The sequence below is a fragment of the Crocuta crocuta genome, unplaced genomic scaffold (assembly GCF_008692635.1).
Source record: "Crocuta crocuta isolate KB4526 unplaced genomic scaffold, BGI_CrCroc_1.0 scaffold3, whole genome shotgun sequence".
Lineage (NCBI taxonomy): Eukaryota > Metazoa > Chordata > Mammalia > Carnivora > Hyaenidae > Crocuta > Crocuta crocuta.
Genome location: NW_027529934.1, coordinates 3,604,719 through 3,625,463, shown reverse-complemented (window position 1 = coordinate 3,625,463; position 20,745 = coordinate 3,604,719). Strand labels below are relative to the sequence as shown.

At 38.3% G+C, this 20,745-nt stretch overlaps 1 protein-coding gene across 3 annotated transcripts in view; it reads right to left on the bottom strand.

Annotated features, from left to right (window-relative positions):
- Nucleotides 1-7,372: 7,372 nt before the first annotated feature.
- Nucleotides 7,373-20,745, bottom strand: part of RPS6KC1 (ribosomal protein S6 kinase C1) — a 186,172-nt gene continuing 172,799 nt past the window's right edge. For 2 of the 3 annotated variants that reach the window (XM_077763204.1, XM_077763207.1), the window contains exons 13-15: nt 20,492-20,574; nt 19,300-19,395; nt 7,373-9,535 (exon numbers count right to left, since the gene is read on the bottom strand). In XM_077763204.1, coding sequence (XP_077619330.1) covers nt 9,425-9,535; nt 19,300-19,395; nt 20,492-20,574 — 290 coding nt within the window. In that variant the 3' untranslated portion in view covers nt 7,373-9,424. The remainder of the gene's footprint in view (nt 9,536-19,299; nt 19,396-20,491; nt 20,575-20,745) is intronic. The other variant, XM_077763205.1, reaches the window with a different exon arrangement.

Below are 20,745 nucleotides of genomic sequence, written 5' to 3'. Positions count from 1 at the left end.
CCAACAACATGAAACAGGGCTTTCTGCGGAACGGGTCCAGGATCGGCATCAAAGCTACAGTAGGCAGTCACCCTGTCCAATAATTCATGCCCTCTCAGTACAGCTCACCGTTTTCTGGTGGGCTCCTTGGTTGAAACCATATTCTCAAAGAAACTCCATTTTGTGACAGGGCCCCCATTAGCAGGCTTAGCCACATGACAGGCCTAGACGCAGCCAGCACAACTGCCGGCGACGCTTGCCAATAAGCCAGATGCTGCCACATATTGGCATCTGGGTCCTGGAATAGCAACCATGTTCTCAGTCTGGCTAGGGATTCTGACCCTAGCTACGGAAGGAGACAAAGGAAGGAAAGAAAGAGACGGAGCAAGGGGAGGGAGGGCAGACGGTGGAAGGGTCTCTTGGTAATTTCCCTACCATGGATTTAGAGCTTCCGCAACAAAAGGCTCATTGGAAAGCTGCTACCAGCGCTGCAATGGGCGGGAGAGGTAGAGATGGGGAGCATTCTCAACCCAGCGAGCTATTTTGGCACCTGGGGAGCAGGGGTAGCTGATTCAAAAGGAGACAGCTGCAGCAGGCAGCGACACTCACCCCTCCTCTCCCACAAACCATGATAGCCCACAGTGGAGATAAGCTACTGGATATAGCTTCAGTCTGCAGCAGAGGGACAGAGAGCAGCAGCATCAGGATGGCTGTTGCTTTCTGCTTTCTGGGTGCCAGGACTCACCAGTGCCAGGAAGGCCAATGATGAGGGTGAGAAACGATGAGGGTGAGACCCAGCCCGGCAGTCTGGGGGAGACCCTTACAATCAAGAAAGGACGATTGGGGTGTTTTGGTCACAGGAATAGGGTACAGGCGAAAGGAAACCCTGTGCCCTACAGTGACTTTTGATGCCGAGGTGAGACTAGTCTGAATGAGGCTTCAGTTACCACTGGCATCATATTAGGTAAAAGTATGACCTGGCAGGGGGCGAGGGGTGTTGAACTGAGCTGAGCTTAGGGTTTGAAGTAAGAGGTGAGAGTATAAGAAGCTGGCAGCATTTCATCTTTCTCAAAATCCCAAGTTCTACGCAGCATCCCTTTGGCCCATATCACATTTGTCAAGAGTTGTTCAGGGCCCTACACTCGAAAGCGTACTGCCCTCTGCAGTCAGAAGATCCAGGAAAGAGCTCCACAGGTCATTTCCCAACAGGAGGGGTGGTTCTCTCAGGGGTAGGTGGCCTCTCTCTGTTCACCAGATGCCATCCTCCCTAACCAGAACCACCGCGGTGTGTCCCCGTCACCATCAGCGGCGGTGTGACAGGAGGGGTAGGCACTAGTGGAAACCTCTGCCTCTGCCCACCACTGGAAATAGCACATGACACATGTCCTGTCAATGGCACCTGGAGCACTGTGAGGCTGAGTCCGGGCATAGCAAGAGCACAGAGACAGATGAAACACCTGCTGTCACTGAAATCCCACCTACTGAAGAGGCAGAATTATCTAAACATTCTGCACATGCTCATGAGTGGTCAAATATCCATTTGGTCAAAATTAACTTTACTAATAACCTTACCTGATAATCGTGGTATCTTATAAACAACAGAGTCTTAATTTAAAGTGAAGAGTAAGAAGACAGTGGATGACTGCAGCCCCCTCACCCCCACACAAGCACACACTTAACCTTCAAGGAACATCTAGGACATTTCACTTCACTCCTGTGAAGCCTGAGGCCCACTTTCAAAAGGCAGAACCAAGTCCACTGAGAAAGCACCCCCAGCTGGGTCCCTCAGTTCTAAAGAGAATACTCTTTATTCTCTTCACTGAGAGAGCTCTGCCACACTTTAGAATCTGATGAGAACACGCTGGTGTCTTTCCTAAACTTGGTTTAGCATCTTTACATTCAGATTTTGGACAATGCAGGGACTAAATACTAAATTTCCACTGTGGCAAATAACCCAAAGGTATACAATGAGTAATGAAAAGAATTGTAATTATAATTTGGTGTTTATTCTATTTCAAAAAGGGATTCGAAGTAAGAGAACTATCTAGAAAGGGTGGGTTATTTGAATCCAGATCATCAAGACAGGATTGGCTGAGTCTCTCTGAGGGAAGTGAATCATTCCCCATGTGCTCCTCCTCTCACACCCTCTTTTTCTTTATGCAATTGGCTATTCCCCTTGCCATTTCCCTTCCACCTGGTCCTCATTTCTGGTGACTCCCATTAACGCAGGGCCTCCCCTGGGTCAGCCGGGAAATATTCTAAGTGTCGGGAGACGTCTCCAAACTCAGCACATATCACAAGGAAGGTTGCATATGATCACACAAGGCAGAGGCATAAATTTTCATTAAACTAAGCCAGTGGTTCTCAAATTTAATCACGCATCAGAATCACCGGGAAGAGCTTGTCGTGCCAGCCCCCAGAGTTCTGATTCAGTAGATTTGGGATAGGGCCTGAGAATATGCATTTCTAACAAGTTCCCAGGTGATGCTAATGTTGATGATCTGAGGATTACTTTTTCTTTCATTTTGTTGAAACTCCTGTATTTGGCAACCATTTCAAACTTAAAGAAAAGTTGCAAGAACAGTAAAAATCACCCTGTTCCCTTGACCCAGATTGGAGCCACTGTTTGAGAACCACCGATCTAAGCTAAATGTGTGTCAGAGGTCTGGGACAGAGAGCAATCACCTGGCGGGATGTAACGCCTTCTAAGAGCAAGAATGGAGGACTATCCACTTAGAAAGCAAACCAACTATTTAAAAGCAAAGGGTGGGAAGGAGTGCCACAAAATGATAAAAAGAAAAGGAGTTGGGACCTGGGAGGTTTTAAGCTCTGAATAGTCAATATCATTACCATTATCAACCAATGGTTTGTCTCTCTGGAGATTCCTTGGGGGTGATTTTAAAAACAACAAATCCATAATCTCCTAGTATAAACTGGCTTCAAGAAACAAGAAAAGCAATTATTTGATAGGGAAACTCTACTCTGTACACAAGAGACATGGACAGGAGGAGGCTTATGTACACCCTCCTTTGTTTTCTACCACCTTAATTCAGGACTTTATCTCTTGCCTGAATTTCTGCAGTAACTCCGAACTGATCTCTCTGCCTCTAACTGTGCTCCCTCCAATTTATTCTCCACTCTAACCCTAAAATTCTCTTTTCAATAGCAGGCTGCAATAATGTCAGCTAAGAACTTTCACTAGTTCCCTACAACCTAGAGAATGAAATCCAAACGTCCCAGCAAGGCATTTAATCTGGCCCCAACTTACCTTTCAAATTCATGTTATCTATAAACCAGCCAAAACAATATGCACAGCTTTACATTTCCCCATCTCTGTGGTTTTTTTGCATACAATTGGGGTTTTTTTTGTTTTGTTTTTGGGTTTTTGTTGTTGTTGTTGTTGTTGTTCCTCTGGAATTTTTCCTTCTCCCCAAACAAAAGCTTTAAAAAAAAAAGTCCGTATGTTTAAAAATGCTATTCAAACTTCAGGCTACTGCTCCAATACAAGAAGCTTTCCTGCAGTTCCTCAGATCTCTCCTTTGTGTGCTCACTGCACCTCTATTTGTACCTTATAACACTGACAACATTCTGCCCTACTTATTATTTATGCTTTCTTTCCCCTGGGTTCTACAAGGTCCTTGAAGACAGGCACCATTTCTTTTGTTCAGTGACCAGAGAAGTCCATAACAGGGAAGAAGGGTAGATGAAGAGGAGATGAAGAGAGAAAAAAGAAGAAATGAGCAAACAGTAGGCGAGCATGGTAACGGAGGAAAACTCAAGTTTTAAAGTTTTCGCAGTCATTCAGAATCTTTTTGCTGAAGACAGATTCTTCAAATATTTAACACATTTTCTTTCCAGAACAATCCTGAGAGACTGAATAGTTGCATGGGTTTTCTTTTGTTTTGCCAACACTGCACCTCCTTCTCTCCTCATTTTGTACCTGTCACTTGAGCCAATTTTACGTATATCTCCCAAGTGAAAAAGGCAACACCGCACTATACCATTATCGCTGAAACAGATTTGAACCCCTTTACATTTGCCAAATCCCCTTTGACATTTGCCTTTTTTGGTGAGGCTGGTCAAACTCCTGCCTTGTGGATTAGCTTTAAGAGGAATTTGATCAATATGACTAGAAGAGGTATCTTTTTGATCTGAAACTTCTTTGGGATTTACAAAAACAGGATACCAGCAACTCTAAGTGCGACCAAAAGCTGCTTCATTTGTCATTCTTTCTCACAGCATTCAGCAAGAGGTATTTCTGCCCAAAAGAAATCATAGTAACTCTTTGTGAAGACACTCATGGCCTCTTCCTTTACTACCAGCCATACCAGCTGTCTTCAGCAAGGAGATGGAGATAGAACAGACTCGGATAAGCTTGTCACTTAATCTTTTCCAAAAAGACAGTTCACTATCTCTTTTCCTGGAATAGCAGGAATAGTTTCAGTCTCTGCCTACCTCTTCCTGGGAGAAGAACAAAGGATTGCCCTTTAAATCTAGCTCAATAAAGCCGGCTCTCTAGTGCCCCAGACCCGGGGGCCAGCAGGCTGACAAGTGCTCTCGTTCGTTTCCCTAGACCACCTCACTCAAGTTACTTTCTCTCTTACACTTCCTCAAATCTTCTCTGCCTTTCTTCCTCCCTGAGGTGAGCTGCCTGGATCAAGGAAAGAAGTCATGGGATAGGGCCAACCAATGCAAAGCCATACCATCTGACTCTACATCCCCACTACTATAAATCTCCCCAAAGAGGAAGCTTGTTCTCCCATTTCCTGTTTACTGTCCTTGAAAAAATAAGTAATCCCGAGGCACAAAAACCTGTAGTACTTTGCTTCCCATTCCCCTACTGCTCTTACGTTGACAACTTTATTTAGAAAGCGCTGACTTCACAGCTTTTGCCATTTAGTAACCCTTCAACATAAGGACTTAATATGAAGTCCTTAAAATGAGCTAAGTAGACATCAAATACTCAAAAGTCCAAATTACCTAGACTGGTAGAGGTTAATGTTCTGCATTAAATAGGAAGAGAAAGTATCAATTTTGTTCTCTGATTAGGCCTGCCAAAGAACTGAGTCAAATAAACACACAGCAGATGATGGATGAGGGCAACAGGGGGAGAAATACCACCACAGCTGTTGAGAAAGGTCTAAGAAGTGAGCAAATGTAGGTGTGTCCGAACCTCCTTTCGCCTCTCGGTACTTCTATCTGGACCTTCAACTCTCCTTTTCAGTGTAGAGCTCACTGAGAAATAACCTTTTAATGCTGCATTCTATTTATAATTTTTATAGCCACATGACCACTAAGGGCTATGCCCCTGAAAGGGTAGACGGCAGCAACCCAAGTATGTGGTATTTACTAGAAAACAAAATTATAAGAAAACAGTTAAGTACCAATTTAAGATCTGCACTAACCTTGTCTTTCTCCAATGTTAGCTTATCAAATTAGCTCACTCCGAAAAACAGAAAGTCCCCATGCTGTGGAGCTGAGAACTCATCTACCTCTTCCTTATGTAAGTGGAGGAATAGCTCTAGAATACTGTTCTTTGATTAAGGTAAACTGCTAGTTAGTCACAGAGATCGGACCAGGACATCACTCTTAAGGCTCTCTATTATTTTCCACGATCCTCAAAGAAAGAGCTTGAAATACCAGGCTTCATTATCCAGAGCTTTAGCTAGCCCAAAGGTTAAGTCAATTACTCTTAAGAAGAAAAATGATCCAGCTTATGCCTTGGCTTCTGCTATAAAGCATTCTCTAAGTGAGTCCAATAAAGATGCTACAAGGGGCCCCTTGCAAAGCCAAGAGCCTTTCACAAATACACTCAGATTTCTTTCTGCTTGGATTCATAAATATGGGCAACTGAATTCAATGAAGGCATTCTATGTATGAGGTCCTAATATAGTGTTTCTGGCCATAGTGTAAGTATGATTTATCATTTTATATTCTTCAATGCATGCATTATATGAAAGCAAAACTCGATCATGGTTCACAACTACTGAAATAAGAGAGGAGAGAAAAAAACCTGATGGTCAAAACACAACAGGAACTGTAGCTGTTTTAAAATGTTTAAAAGGGTGCACCTGGGTGGTTCAGTCGGTTGAGCATCTCACTCTGGATTTTGGTTCAGGTCATGATCCCAGGGTAGTGCATGGGATTGAGCCCCATGACAGGCTCCAGTGCTCAGCTTAAGATTTTCTCTCTCTTTCCTTCTGCCCACCCTCCCCCTCTCGTGCTCTCTTTCTAAAAACAAACAAATAAATGTTTAAAAGGCAGGTTTAAATATGTTACCAAGAGTTCAGTTATAACAAATAAGTTGAAAAGTACTACGTCTCAAAAAGTTTTAACTCATGTCATAGTTAAACTGCTAAAATGATGACATTCTTTTTTACTTTTTGGGAGCTTAACTCCATTTCTGTGAAATAGAAATGGGAGACTTTCATACCCTATTTTAAGATGGTGGCATTATATAGCACTTATTATTAACAATCTGCTTATAAAAAGCATCATAAAATAATGATGCTGGTAATTTCATATAAAAATATAAAATCAAATGAAAGTAGTGACTTGAACAGATGTCTATATATCAATGTTCATAATGAGACTGTTTACAATAGCTAAAAGGTGGAAACACCCACTGACAGATGAATAGCTAAACAAAATGTGGTCTATCCATACAGTGGAATATTATTCAGCCTTACAAAGGAATGAAATTCTGAAATATGCTACAGTATGAATGAGCCCTGAAAACATTATGATAAGTGAAATAAGCCAGACACAAAAGGATGAATGAAGGCTACAGGATTCCACCTCTCTCTATGAGAGACCTCGAAGAGTCAAATTCATAGAGACAGAAAGGAGATCAGTGGTTACTAGGTGGTGGGAGGAAGGGGAAGGGGGAGTTATTGTTCAATGGGTGTGGAGTTAGTTTGGGATAATTAAAAAGTTCTGAGATATAAGGTGGTGATGGCTGGATAAAAAGGAGAATGTACTGACTACGCCTAAATTGTATACTTAAAAGTAGTTAAAATAGTCAATTTTGTATTATGTATGTTTTCCTACAATAAAAAATCAAATGAAAAATACATAATATTCTTCCATGTTTTAACCCACAGGACATATGCTCAAAAAAATAAAAATAAAAAATAAAAAACAACAGGGGCACCTGGGTGGCTTGGCTGGTTAAGTGACCAACCTCAGTTCAGGTCATGATCTCAGGGTTCCTGAGTTCAAGCCCCGCACTGGACTCTGTGCTGACAGCTCAAAGCCTGGAGCCTGCTTTGGATTCTGTGTCTCCTTGCTCTCTCTGCCCCTCCCCTGCTCACACTCTGTCTCTCAAAAATAAACATTAAAAATAATAATAATAATAATTTAAAAAACCAAAAAAGCAATATCACCCACAGCATTAAAAAGTACTAATATTTTAATATACTTACACATTATCAAGTAAAAAACTTGGGTTTATCACCCTAAGCCATATCCTATGTGTTTATTACTATAATAATTCATGTCCACCATGATTAAGAATGATACATCTACATCAAGCACAAGTTCCAATCAAATCTACAGAGAGAAAGAGGGAGCTGAAGCAATGGAGCTGTGTCAACACACTGACACAGCAACCATCTGTTGACATTACTGTCCTGAATCCAAAGAACCAAAGTCATGTAGCAGGGCTGGGAGCTTCCCCTTAGTTGTGAGGTCCTACTTTCCTGTCACAGGGCACTTCTGGAAGGAAGCTTTGCAGTGGCCAGCTCTAAGTACTTGCAGATTTCCTACCAGTCCTACACAGGAAGTCCTTCTTTAGTCTCACCTGCATGAGTTCCTGTTATGAGGCCAGGGGGTTGGTGAGTCGAAATTCAGTTCCAGGGAGTGATGTCATCTTGATTGCGCTTTGATCCTGGTGACCCGCTCCCCATCCTGGTGTTGTTGCAGTCCTTCGTCTGAGGTTCAGGGTATAGGGAACCAGAAGGAAAAAGGGGAAGTAGGAAAATAGAAAAAGAAAAAATGCTTGCACATTTCCTTTGTTTCACTAAAGCATTTTCTGCTTCCATTTATTTTGATGGGACGACCTAGCTGATGGCAAATGGAAGCTATATAGATGCTCTTCAAGCAGGAGTCGATTCTCGCTCTCAAAACCTCAGAGGATTAAAAATATGGAAAATTTTCATTTCTGATGGCCCCTCACTCCGAAAAAAAGTAATTTGTTCTTTCATCTTTGGATAAAGTTTAAAAAGGGGACATTAATGCCTTTTAAACATTTGTAAATTATTATAAACAAGGCACAAATAAATGCAGGAGCCATCTTAGCAACATAAAGAAATAACAAATACAAATGTTTGTAGATGTATAAATACTCCTAGTCTTTCCACATGTCAGGTAGATTAGGAGGTCAAATCTGGAAATCTCATCACTAAGTAATAAAATAGGATTGCCATTCAATTCCATTTAGATACTTTGGTTCTTAGTGTACCAAACCAAAAACCTAAAAAGAAGTCAAGCATAAGCAGCCGCAGAAATTACTAACATTCCAAAATGTTAGCCCTTCTAAAACAAAGCAAAACAAAAAATTTAAGCAATTAAATAAAGGAGAGATTTCAATTTTTACCACGTTTATTTTATAACCATGATTTTTTTGTCCTTATTTAGTGGATACAATTTGGAGAAATAAATACTCCCTTCCCTTTTTGTTGCATATGTACTAGTAGAGGAAAAGGGAAGAGATTATGAGAGAATAGGCAAAGAGTGTAGGGAGCAGAAAGATAAAGTTGAGAAGACAGTGAGTGTTTATATGAACCCTTCCGTACGCAGTACCAACCAACCATGTATAAAGTCGACAGCATGAGTTTTCTTCTCGTGTAGACTTCGGAAAGTAGAAATAGTATGGGACCACATTTAGCACATGTTAATTATATAGCATCATGGTGCGTGTTTTCTATCAGACATGATGTATAAATTCTTGTTTCCTCACTTTTTAAGCTCCACAGATGACACTATTCATGAAGCACTTTTAGTGTATTATTCAGCAAATATGAATTACGATCATACAAACCAAACTTGCTTAGCAGAAAGCACTATTAGCTGCCATGTAAAGGTCCTCCTTTCAAGTAACACTTAAATGTACACTTGGAGCTTTCAGAGGAAGTTCTTGAAGAGTATTCTTCTTTCAGTTGGGTTTACAATCAATCTGCAACATTAACTGCAGATAAAATAGAGCTCAAACCTTTGTTAAAGGTTTGCACATAAAAGCCCCCTGCAAATGTAGCCAATATCTTGTCCAGAGAGTCACAGTAAAGGAACTGTTCTCTTTCAGCCTTTTTCTTCCCCCGTTTCCTCTAGAGGTCTTTATCCCAATGTCTTGGTGCTCCGTAAATGACTGTGAGGCAGAGCTGCCTCTGTGCTGGAGATGCCTGTCACAGAGAAGATCAGAATGTGCACAGATAACCCCGCATTCTGTTCATCTCATCAGTTCTGCCCAATCCACAGGGGTAAAAAACGGATGAGATTTGATATCTTCAACACCAGCAACTCCAGCACCAAGACGCTCCACAGGGTTGAACTGCAAGAGCTAAAAAAGAAGGACTCAGTGAGTAATAGGAATCCAACTGGTGAATCAAAGGAAAACAAAAGTATATGAAAGGAAAGAACTGTTCAATTCACTTCCAGTGACAAATGGACTTGATGAATAGCCAAGTGACGAGATTTCCTTGAAAGGGAGCTATGTCTACCATCAATGTGGCTGTGGGGTGGTAGAGGATATCTGCAGCTTTCAACTGACTTTTAACATGACCTTGAGTAACTCACTTTGTTTCTCTCAAGCTCATATCATATAATAGGTCAGGTAATATCTATCAATTTCCTATTCCAAAGCACATTGTGATATTAATTAAATATTGCGCCAAAATCTGAGAGATCCAGTTACTCCTTTCACGGACATGCTGAAAGAATGTGTTGTGAGACGTTCATGCATCCTCAAATTTTGTTTTAGAACCTTTACCAAGTACCAAGAGATTACTTACATAGCATAACATTCATCTGTTTTAAGTGTGCAATTCAATGATTCTTACTTAGTAAATGTAAAAAGGTTGTGCAACCATCACACCATCCAGTTTTAGAACTCTGTGAACACTGTAAAAAGTTTCCTCATGACGTCTGCATTAATCCTCACTTCCATCCCCAGCCCTAGGCAAACACTGATCTGCTGTCTCTATAAATGTGACCTTTCTGAAGTTTTCTTATAAATGGACTCAAAAAATATGCTGCCTTTTGCAGTCACCTTCTTTCACTTAGCATAATCTTTTTTAGATTCATCCAAGTTGTAGCAGGTATCCATAGCCTGTTCCCTTTTATTTCTGAATAGCGTTCCATTGTTTGGATAGAACATATTTTGTTAATCTACTCACCAGTTAATGGACATGTAGCCTTTCCAGGCTAAGGCTATAATGAATGGTGTTGCTATTAACATTCACATATACATCTTTGTGTAAACATGTCATTTCTCTCAAGGACATTCCTAGGAGTGGAATTGCTGGGTCACGTTGGAAATTGTTTTGCTTTTTAAGAACTGTCAAACATTTCTAAAGTAGCTGTGCCATTTCACATTCCCACCAGCAATATGAGAGTTCCAGTTTCTCCACATCCTCACCAACACTTGATACTATCTTTTGATTACAGACCTTTTAGTGGGTATTATTGGCGTCTTATTATAATTTTAATTTGTATTCCTTAGTGAGTAATGATGGTGAGCATCGTTGGATGGCCTTCTGAGCCATTCATCCAGCTTCCTTGGTGAATATTTGCCCATTTATACTTATTTTTTTTTTAAGATTTTATTTTAAGTAATCTCTAGGCCCAACGTGGGGCTCAAACTTACAACCTCAAGATCAAGAGTCTCATGTTCTACTGACCTAGCCAGACAGGCACCACTAGGAGTTCTTTATGTATTCTTAATACAAGTCCTCATCAGTTACATGATTTGAAATATTTTCTCCCATTCTGTGATTGCCTTTTCATTTTCTTACTGATACCTTTTAAAGTATAAAAGTTTTTAATTTTAATGAAGCCCACATTACCAATTTTTTTCTTTTACGGATGTTTTTGGTGTCATACCTAATAACTCTTTGCCTAATCCAAGATCATCAAGATTTTCTCCTATGGTTTCTTCTACTATTTTTAGTTTCAGCTCCCATCTATAAGTCTATGAGCTATTTTGAGTTAATTTTTACATATGGTATAAAGTAAGGTCTTAGTCCATTTTAGTTTTAGTATGTGACTTGACTTTCCCAGCAACATTGGTTTAAAAGACTATTTTTTACCATCAAATTCCTTTGGCACCTTTATTGAAAATCAGTTGACCATAAACATAAGGGTTTTTTTTCTGGACTCTCAGTTCCATTCATTGATCTATATACTTATCTTTGCTCTAAGAACACAATAATTTTCTAGTTTGCTAAGGTGCAAGGTGAAATTTTCATTTGAGACCTTTCTTCTTTTGGGATACAGTTTTTAAGCCATACATTTTCTTTAAGAACTGATTTAGCTGGATCTGATAAATTTTGACATTTTCGGTTTTGATTCATTAAAAACATTTTCTAGCTTCTATGGAGACTTCTTCTTTGACTCATAGGTTATTTACAAGTATGTTTAATTTCCAAATATTTGTGGACTCACCAGATCTCTCTCTGATTTCTAATTAAATTGTTACGATCAGAGCATGTCGTATGACTTAAATCCTTTTAAATATTGAAGCTTGTTTTGTGGCACAGCATATGCTCTATCTTGGAGAATGTTTCATGTACATGTGCTAAGAATGCATTCTGCAATCATTGTTCTATATATGTCAGAGATGTTTGATAATGTTATTGAAGTCTTCTGAAGATCCTTCCTGATTTTCTCATTTACCTAGAATGGGGCATTGAAAACTCCTTTTATTATTACTGAATTGCCTATTTACCCTCCAGTTCAGTCAGATTTTGCTTCATATGTATAGAAGCTGTTAGTGCATATGCATCTACTGTTCTTTCTATGTACTGACCCTTTTATCACTATGAAAAATCTGTCTTAGTCTCTAGTAAGTCTCTTATCTTCATAGCTAGTTGTGTGGTATTCAATATAGCCATTTCAGCTCTCTCATGGTTACCATTTGCATGATTTATCTCTTCCCATCCTTTTTCTTTTAACCTATTTGCGTCTTCAATTTTAAGGTGTGTCTCTCGTACACAGAGGATAATTGAATTTTACTTCTTTAAATCCAGTTTAATAAACTCTGCCTTTTGTTTGGCATGTTTAGACATTTACTGAATTGTAATTATTGGTGTGGTAGGTTTAAATTTGCAATTTTTCTACTTGTTCTATACATCTACTGTCTTTTTTGTTCCTCTTTTATAGCCGCCTTCTGTATCAATACTTTTTATTGTACTATTTCAGTTCCTCAATTTTCTTTCACTATATATATTTTTAGTGGTTGCTGTAAGGATTACAATATGTATTTTAGTTTATCACAATTGACTTCAGATTAATACTAACTTAATGAAGGTGAAATGTAGACACTTTGCTCCATTATAGCTCCATTTCTTCTGCCCTTTGTCTATTATTGTCATATATGTAATATATTACTTCTGTATGTTAAAAACTGAACAGCACAGTGTTATAATTATTGTTTCATACAATCTTATATCTTTTAAAAGAAGTTGAAAGAAAAAATGAGGAAAAACTAGTCTTTTTCAGTGACTCATATTTTACTATTCCCGTGCTCTTCATTTCCTCTACAGATTCAAGTTACTATGTGGTGTGATTTCCTTTCAGCTAAGGCAAGTCTAGCAATGAATTCTCTTAGTCCTTTATTTGGGAATTTCTTTACTTCATCTTTATTTCTGAAGGATGATTTTGCTGGATAGAGAATTCTCAGGTGATAGTTACTTCCTTTCAGCACTTTGCATATGCCATTTCACTGTTTTCTGTCTTCCATTGGTATTGGTATTATTATTATTGAGGTATAACTGACATACAATGCTATGTTAGTTTCTTTTTTTTATTTTTTATTTTTTTATTTTTTATTTATTTCTAGGAGAGAGAGACAGACAGACAGCGTGAGCAGGGGAGGGTCAGAGAGAGAGGGAGTCACAGACTCCGAAAGAGGCTCCAGGCTCTGAGCTGGCAGTCAGCACAGAGCCCGATGCGGGGCTCGAACCCACGAACCGCGAGATCATGACCTAAGCGAAAGTCAGACGCTTAACCGACTAAGCCACCCAGGCGCCCCGCTATGTTAGTTTCAAGTGTGCAACATGTTGCTTCAGTAATTTCAATTACTTTACTCAATGCTCATCACAGTAAGTGTGGTCACCGTTTGTCACCATACAATATTATTGACTATATTCCCTATATAGTATTTTTCAACTCCATGACTTATTTTATAACTGAAAGTATATACTGTCTTCCACTATTTTTAATGAGAAGTCAGACATTAATGTTTCCTTGTATACAGTGAGTGCTTTCTCATTCTCTGCTTTCAAGGTTTTCCTCTTTTTGTCTTTCAACAATTTGACTAGGTATACCCTCCTAATTAAAGTCCACTGAGCTTCTTGGATGCATAACAACGTTTTTCATCAAATTTGGGATGTTTTTAGCCATTACATTTCCAAATACTTTTGCTTCCCCTTTCTGTCTTTCCTCTCATTCTGGGATTCCCTGGTATATCTGATATTGTTTGTGTAGGCCTGTTCATTTTTCTTCAAATTTCGGGGCATCTTTTTTTCAGATTTGATTATTTCTATCATTCTATCTTCAGGATAATTGATTCTTCCTTCATCTATTTCAAATTTGCTATTGAGATGCTCTAATGAATTTTCCCCTCCCTTCAATGATTTTTCACTTCAATTACTGTATTTTTCAACTTGAGAATTTTGGGTCTTTATATATATATATGTATTTAATTTATATCTCCTCATTGAGAATTTCTATTTGTTGATTCATTATTGTCATGCTTTTCTTTAATTCTTTAAAAATGGTTTCCCTTAGTTCTTTGAACATATTTATAATAACCACTTTGAAATCTGTTAAATCCAACCTAGGGACATTCAGAGTCAATTTCTATTGACTGCTTTTTCCCTTGCATATGAGTCACCGTTTTTGTTTCTGGGTATATCATATTTGTCGAAAATGGGATATTTTGGATGATATATTTTAGCAACGCTAGAACCTGACTTTGTTCCCAAGAAGACATATTATCATTGCAGTTGGTTTGTTTTTTGTTAACCTGTATCAGCTAGATCTGTATATCTGCTTCTCCCACCACATTGTAACAAGCAGCTGTTGCTACCTCTGCTCATTCTTTTCTTGTTTTTATTTTTGATCTTCACTTCCTAGGGATCATCCTGTGTCTGCATAGCTTAAGTATTCAACCTGTGACTAAAAAGAGTTTATATTCAAATACCTGAGTCCCTAAAGCTTCCATTCTCTGCTGATGTATAGGAGAACACAGTAAATATTTAGAGCACTTACAAATCTCTCCTGGTTTTTACTTTCAACTGGAATCCTTCCCTGTTCCTGTACCCATACATGCAACCTCAGAGTTGGCTCTCATGGCCTGCTTCAATCTGGAAGAAACTTCCCACCTGACAGCAGGGAAAAGAGAGTACTCAGGCAAAAATGCCATAGACTCCCCACTCTTCTTTTCCAAAGTTTGGTTGTTTTTCAAGCATAAACACTTTTCAGATTGTCATATCCCTTTGATCAATTTCCAGAGCACGGAGATGGCTGTTTTTGCCAATTCTGTCTACTGTTATAACTTCCTTTCTCAAGAGAGAATCTGCCAACTTCCTCATATGGCTACAGCCATTCAAACTTGAGAATATTCCTATAGTAAATATTTTCCCCCAACTGCAATTGAAATGAGTATTTAATTTAGCCAACTGCAATTGAAATGAGTATTTAAATGATTTCTTTACCTTAATGTTTCTATGTATTTAGGATATCCCACTATCCAAATTCAACCAAAACTTGTTTCTTCTCCTTCTACTTTTATTTCTATGTTTTCTTTCATTCATTATTCATTAATTCAATTATCTGTATGAAAAATATCAACTGATTTCCTATTATGTGCCAGTCCACTATTTTTTTTTTTTTTAGATCTTTTCACCTGTATCACCAGCAGTGGCCTCACTCGTACCTTAGTAGCCCTATAATTCAACACATGCTTCAGCAACTACAAATTACTATATATTATGAAACCTTGCCCTAACAGTAATAATGATATAAAACATCTATGTGACACTTATTGTGCACCTGGCATTATTTTAAGTGCTTAACATAGGTCAATTAATTTAATTCACAACTCTGTGAATAACTACTATTCAATTCTCTCTGTAGATGAGAGCATAGATTCAGAAAAATTAAGTAACTTATTTAAGATCATACAATAAAGTAGCAAAGACAAGATATGAATTTAGGCACTGTGGCTCCAGAATGCATGCTCTTAAACATAACATTACACTGCCTCATGAGTAGGACATCTGTAAATGCCAAGAATCTATTCACTTTAATATTACCAAATACATAGGGGCATGAAGCATATACGTCAAAAGACCGTACTCAATCTTTTCATCTGAGATTATTGTATCTAGCATTCAAAATTACTATTTATTAAAGCTAACGGCTCAAGAAATTTTAATATTAGTGGTTGCTAAATGGTGTTAAGAGTGAAAAGCTGCTATTATAAAACAAACATTGTAAGAATATCCCAAAAGTATCAAATCCGTTTTCAAAACCTGACAATCCATGTCTAACTGATTGAAATGTGGAAGGCATCACACAGTCTAGTAGAAATTTAAAATATCAAACACTGGAAAAAATTAAATATAACTATAGCATATTTTTAAATATTTCAGTAAACATAAAAACATGTAAAAGTTCTTTCTTCTTGGGGAATTTGAGTGACTCAGTCAGTTAAGCATTTGACTCTTGATTTCAGCTCAGGTCATGATCTCACGGTTTATGAGTTCAAGCCCCACATCAGACTGTACCGACAACGTGGAGCCTGCTTGGGATTCCCTCTCTCTAACTCTCCCTCACTCAAGCACTCTTGCTCTCCTTCTCAAAAATTAATAAATTTTTTTAAAAAAAGTTCTTTCTTGTTACAATTGGCTTTTCCATCCCCATTCTTTCCAAAACATGACCTCATTATGAAATTCCAATAAAGTTTCCTATTTTGACTTTCACTAAAGTCATTTTATTTTTTTTAATATTTTTTTTATTTATTTCTAGGAGAGAGAGAGAGACAGCGTGAGCAGGGGAGGGTCAGAGAGAGAGAGAGATATAGACTCCAAAATAGGCTCCAGGCTCTGAGCTGGAAGTCAGCACAGAGCCCGACACGGGGCTCGAACCCACGAACCGCGAGATCATGACCTGAGCAAAAGTCGGACGCTTAACCGACTAAGCCACCCAGGCACCCCTCACTAAAGTCAATTTAATTAGTTCATGGATTTTCCTACAAATCTGCAAATACAAATCTCTAGGCGAAAATAGAATTGTTTAACCCATGACTGTCTTGTTTATCCTGCCCTTTTATTTATTTATTTCTTAAAGTTTATTTACTTATTTTGGGAAGGAGGGAAAGTGAGGGAGGGTGAGAGAGAGAGAGTGAGAGCACGCACATGTGAAGGTGGGAGAAGGGCGGAGAGAGGGAAAGAGAATCCTAAGTAGGTTTCACACTGTCAGTGCACAGCCCGATGCAAGGCTCAAACTAGGGAACTGCAAGATCATGACCTGAGCCAAAATCAAGAGTCAGCCACGTAACCAACTGAGCCAGCTGAGCCACCCAAGGTACCCCTATCCTGCCATTTTAAATACTATATCAGCCTCAGGAGAGACCACACAAAGATTCTATTGCTTAAGCAAACGTGTAAGCCAGTGGCAAAACCAAGAGTCACTGACAGACTCCTTCCTCCCGAAGAACGTTCAGGTAATAAAGCTAAGCAATGAAGACACAAAAATTTGTTTTGAAGGACTATTTCTCATATAATATTTTTCAACTGACAAAACAACCATGTCATAATTAAATGTACTGTGAAGTACAAACACGCATGCTCTGCGAATCTGTGAAATGTAAGCATCTTCTCTTTAACTGCATTTAAAATGTAACTATGTCCACTGTAGCACCATCTCTGTGACTGAGATGACTGAACCACAGGTACAGGGGATTATGAAATCTAGAAAGCAAGCAAGGAGCTAGAAGTCCAAAGAGGGGGAAAAGCTCCCCAAAGCAGAATAACTATTTCCATATAAATCATTTTGTGATTTATTTTTTTAAAAAGTGACCCCTGTGACCTGTGAGGTAGTGGAAGAGGAAAGTCAAAATGACAAACTGCTAATCATGTCAAGAGACCCGTTTTCCCTTTCCTGATGATGTTTCCTCAACATGAATGGTAGCTTCCTTAGGCAGGCCAATGACAGAATGCTGATTTACTATATATATAGACATCCCTGTCTCAGAGCACTTAACATACTTTAGGCCAAGATTCCTTCATAACATAATTTCTAATAAAGACGGGAGCAGCAGGTCTTTATAAAGTAATGTAGGGAATTCTATTCTCAGTATTATATAATAATGACTTTAATGCAAGAAACAAAAGATAGCATTTGATAGCCTTCCTCAAATTATTTACCCCCCAAATATTTGCAATTTGTCTTGCTGTACCACAACAAATAAGATGAAATCAAATGAGCAGTTGTCCTTTTTTCCTCCATTAGAATGAAATGTGTTCCATATCTTTGCGTTCCCTCTTAATCCTTTTGCCAAGTGCTGACTGGTATTCTCATCTTCTTATTTCCACCCTGGCTATGTTTCCTTCTGTTTTACATTCCCTGGAAAAATTTAATCTTCCTGGAGCATAACTCTGATCTTTTTATCTTCTGCCTCCAAACTCCAAATATTTATTATTATTATTGTTATTATTTATTTTTACTGAATTGAATAGGATCAGTCTTCCCTGGTGATCGTGATAAAAGAACCTCATAAGAGAACTCCAACTTACCTTTCCACACTCATCTAGTACTATTACTCATTCCTTCATTCATCCCTCCACTCTAAATAAACCAAGCTTTTGATTTTGTCATTTGTATCTTTTGGACTCCTTTCCTTGTTGAAGCTGTTCATTCCACCTAGCTACTTCCCCAACATCCCACCTTGTCAGGCAAAATTTGAGGGCTCCACAAAAATAACATTCACTACATAAAAACTTTCCTAATACTATCACTGCATCAACTATAACCCCTCCTTATCTTGACTTGCCGAAGTATTTTTTAAGCCTCTGACAGCTTTTAGCAAATCCTTCTGTGATACAGTTACTAGTCAGTCTTACCTCTCTAGCTTACAGCACCAGGTCTTGCCTATATTTGTGCATGTATTTGTTGAATGGGACCCAAATCCCTCTTCACAAAATTAGTAGGTCATTCTCTTCTTAATGTATTCTCCCCTCCCTTTTCTCTTAAGTTTTGTTTTCTCCAATTAAAAAAAAAATAATTCAGGTTTCATGAAACAAAAATGTTAGTTCTTGAACTTTTTCAAATAACCTTTCTCTTTATGTTTCTCATAAAACTATAAGGATCATAGGCCTGATAACTCTTGCTGATCTGCTGTGTGCAAATCTAACCCAATGCTGACAATCCTCAGTATATACACCAAAATTCACTATTCAAAACTAGAGGAGCATTTTAATGTGGGGGATCTATTTAAGAAGGTCACTAGAGCTCCAAGCCTACCTGTGATATTGAACTTTAATGATCAATAGTCTCTTTCTTTAAAGCCACCAAAATTGCACTAACTGACAACAATGCCCAACTTCCATCAATGGATGAAGCTAGGAGCAATTGAACTTGGCAAGATTTTCTAACACCACTTTTCTGCAAAGCAACCTGAACTGCCTATTCCTAAATTTTTAAATATGAATTAGAGATTGAAAATAGCCATTGAAAAAGGAAAGAAAATAACCATTCATAGATGGTTACAAAATGTAATAGCAAAAACAAAGCAGCTCCAGACAAGCTAAAAATGATACTTAAATCTCACACCTACACAAATATACGGAATTAACTAAACATTAGCCTGGATTTAAAGAAAAAAAAAAAGACTGAAATACCAATAAGCTTTACCTGCTCTCTGACCTCACTAATACTTAAATAATAGCAGAAGCCTAACCATGCACAGTATTAGCTCTGAATCTGTCAGTAGTAATGAGTCCTTCTTGCCCAAAACGAATTTCTTTAAGGTTTTAGAGCTATGGAGTCTGCTAATTTACACGGTTGATATGCTTGGCCAATATAGGTCAATTAAATTACCTGTTGTATGAGCGAGCGAGCTTCTTCAGAGATACATTCTGGCATGTTCAAAGTAGTGTGAGTATTTATTCCTGCTGGATGGCACTCAACCAGAGTCTGAAACAATCAATCAGGTACACTTCTTATCCCACATAACACCATTTCTGTTCTATCACAGGACTTATGGACAGCAAAGTACAGAAAGCTTAACAACCATCTTCATTGGGGGTGTAGTGATCAACACAGCGTCACCTAAGCAGTTTAGGACAAGGGCCACAAGACTTGAACAACTAACTGAACAACTAACTGAAATGAAGGCACTCGTCAAAGTCATATCGTAAGCTTACGCTTCTAGCCCTTTTCCTTAGTGTTACAGAGAACAGCTCATAATAGAAAAACTAACATTACATAAAAAAACTAAAAAGGGAGTTGGTACCTCTGAATGTTTTAATCTTCTTAAAAACGTTCTAAGTTTAGAACTGGTTAATAATAACGATTTCTATATTTACAGCACTTTATGATTTAATTGTACATGTAGGTGATTTGTAACAATCGATAACAACTTAAATCTTAAGAGTTCAATATTATCTACATATATAAGGTTGAGGACTGACTACCTACAAAAGTACTACTGCTCATTCCCTCTGTTTTCTTCCCAGGAGGCAATGTGCACAACACTCTATTAAAGTCGATTAACCTCAAACATCTTACTTAAAAGTTATTGATCACAGGGAGCATAAATTCTGTCCTTAAGCCAGAACACATAGGAAAAATTTACAGTATTGAGAAAAAAGCTAATGTTACCCTTTATACCTACATTAATTTTCTAAAATCAGAATTCCCTCCTGGTTTCCAGCAAGATGTTTAAAACATCCAGAGAATTCTAATACATCCTTACACGAATGTTACAGATTTAATGCCGTTAAAACTGAATCGTAGAAAAGGAAGAGAAAGAATGTTTAGTCACCTATCTGCACACTCACATTATGACTTCATGGAATCTGATCATTTAATCAATGTAGTAACAATCCACTTTTTTAAAAAATCTGGAATCTTGATAAACTTGCATTTTTTTCTGCCTTTTCTTTTTTATATCAAAGGCTCTTCCTATTTCGTCCCTGATCTAACAACTAAAGGCAAAGGCTAAATGTTCTCAATTTGAAATCCAGGTAGCATCTGGGTAAATTTATTAAACGTCCAGGTCACTGCTCACCTTGCCAGTAAGAAGTTCAAAGAGAACAGCACCCAAACTCCACCAATCACAGGCTTCCGTTTCTTCTGTGATTGCTCCAACCTCTAAACACACCAAAAAAGGTTGATATTAAAATTCCAAAGGTCAATTCAACTTTCAAAATTAACATGTATTAGCAAGGTGACCTTTTTAATGCTGAGAGAGCATATACTAAATACTACTGGGCTTTCAAAATTCCTGAAAGTTACTTATCCCCTTTGGTCACCTACTGTGGT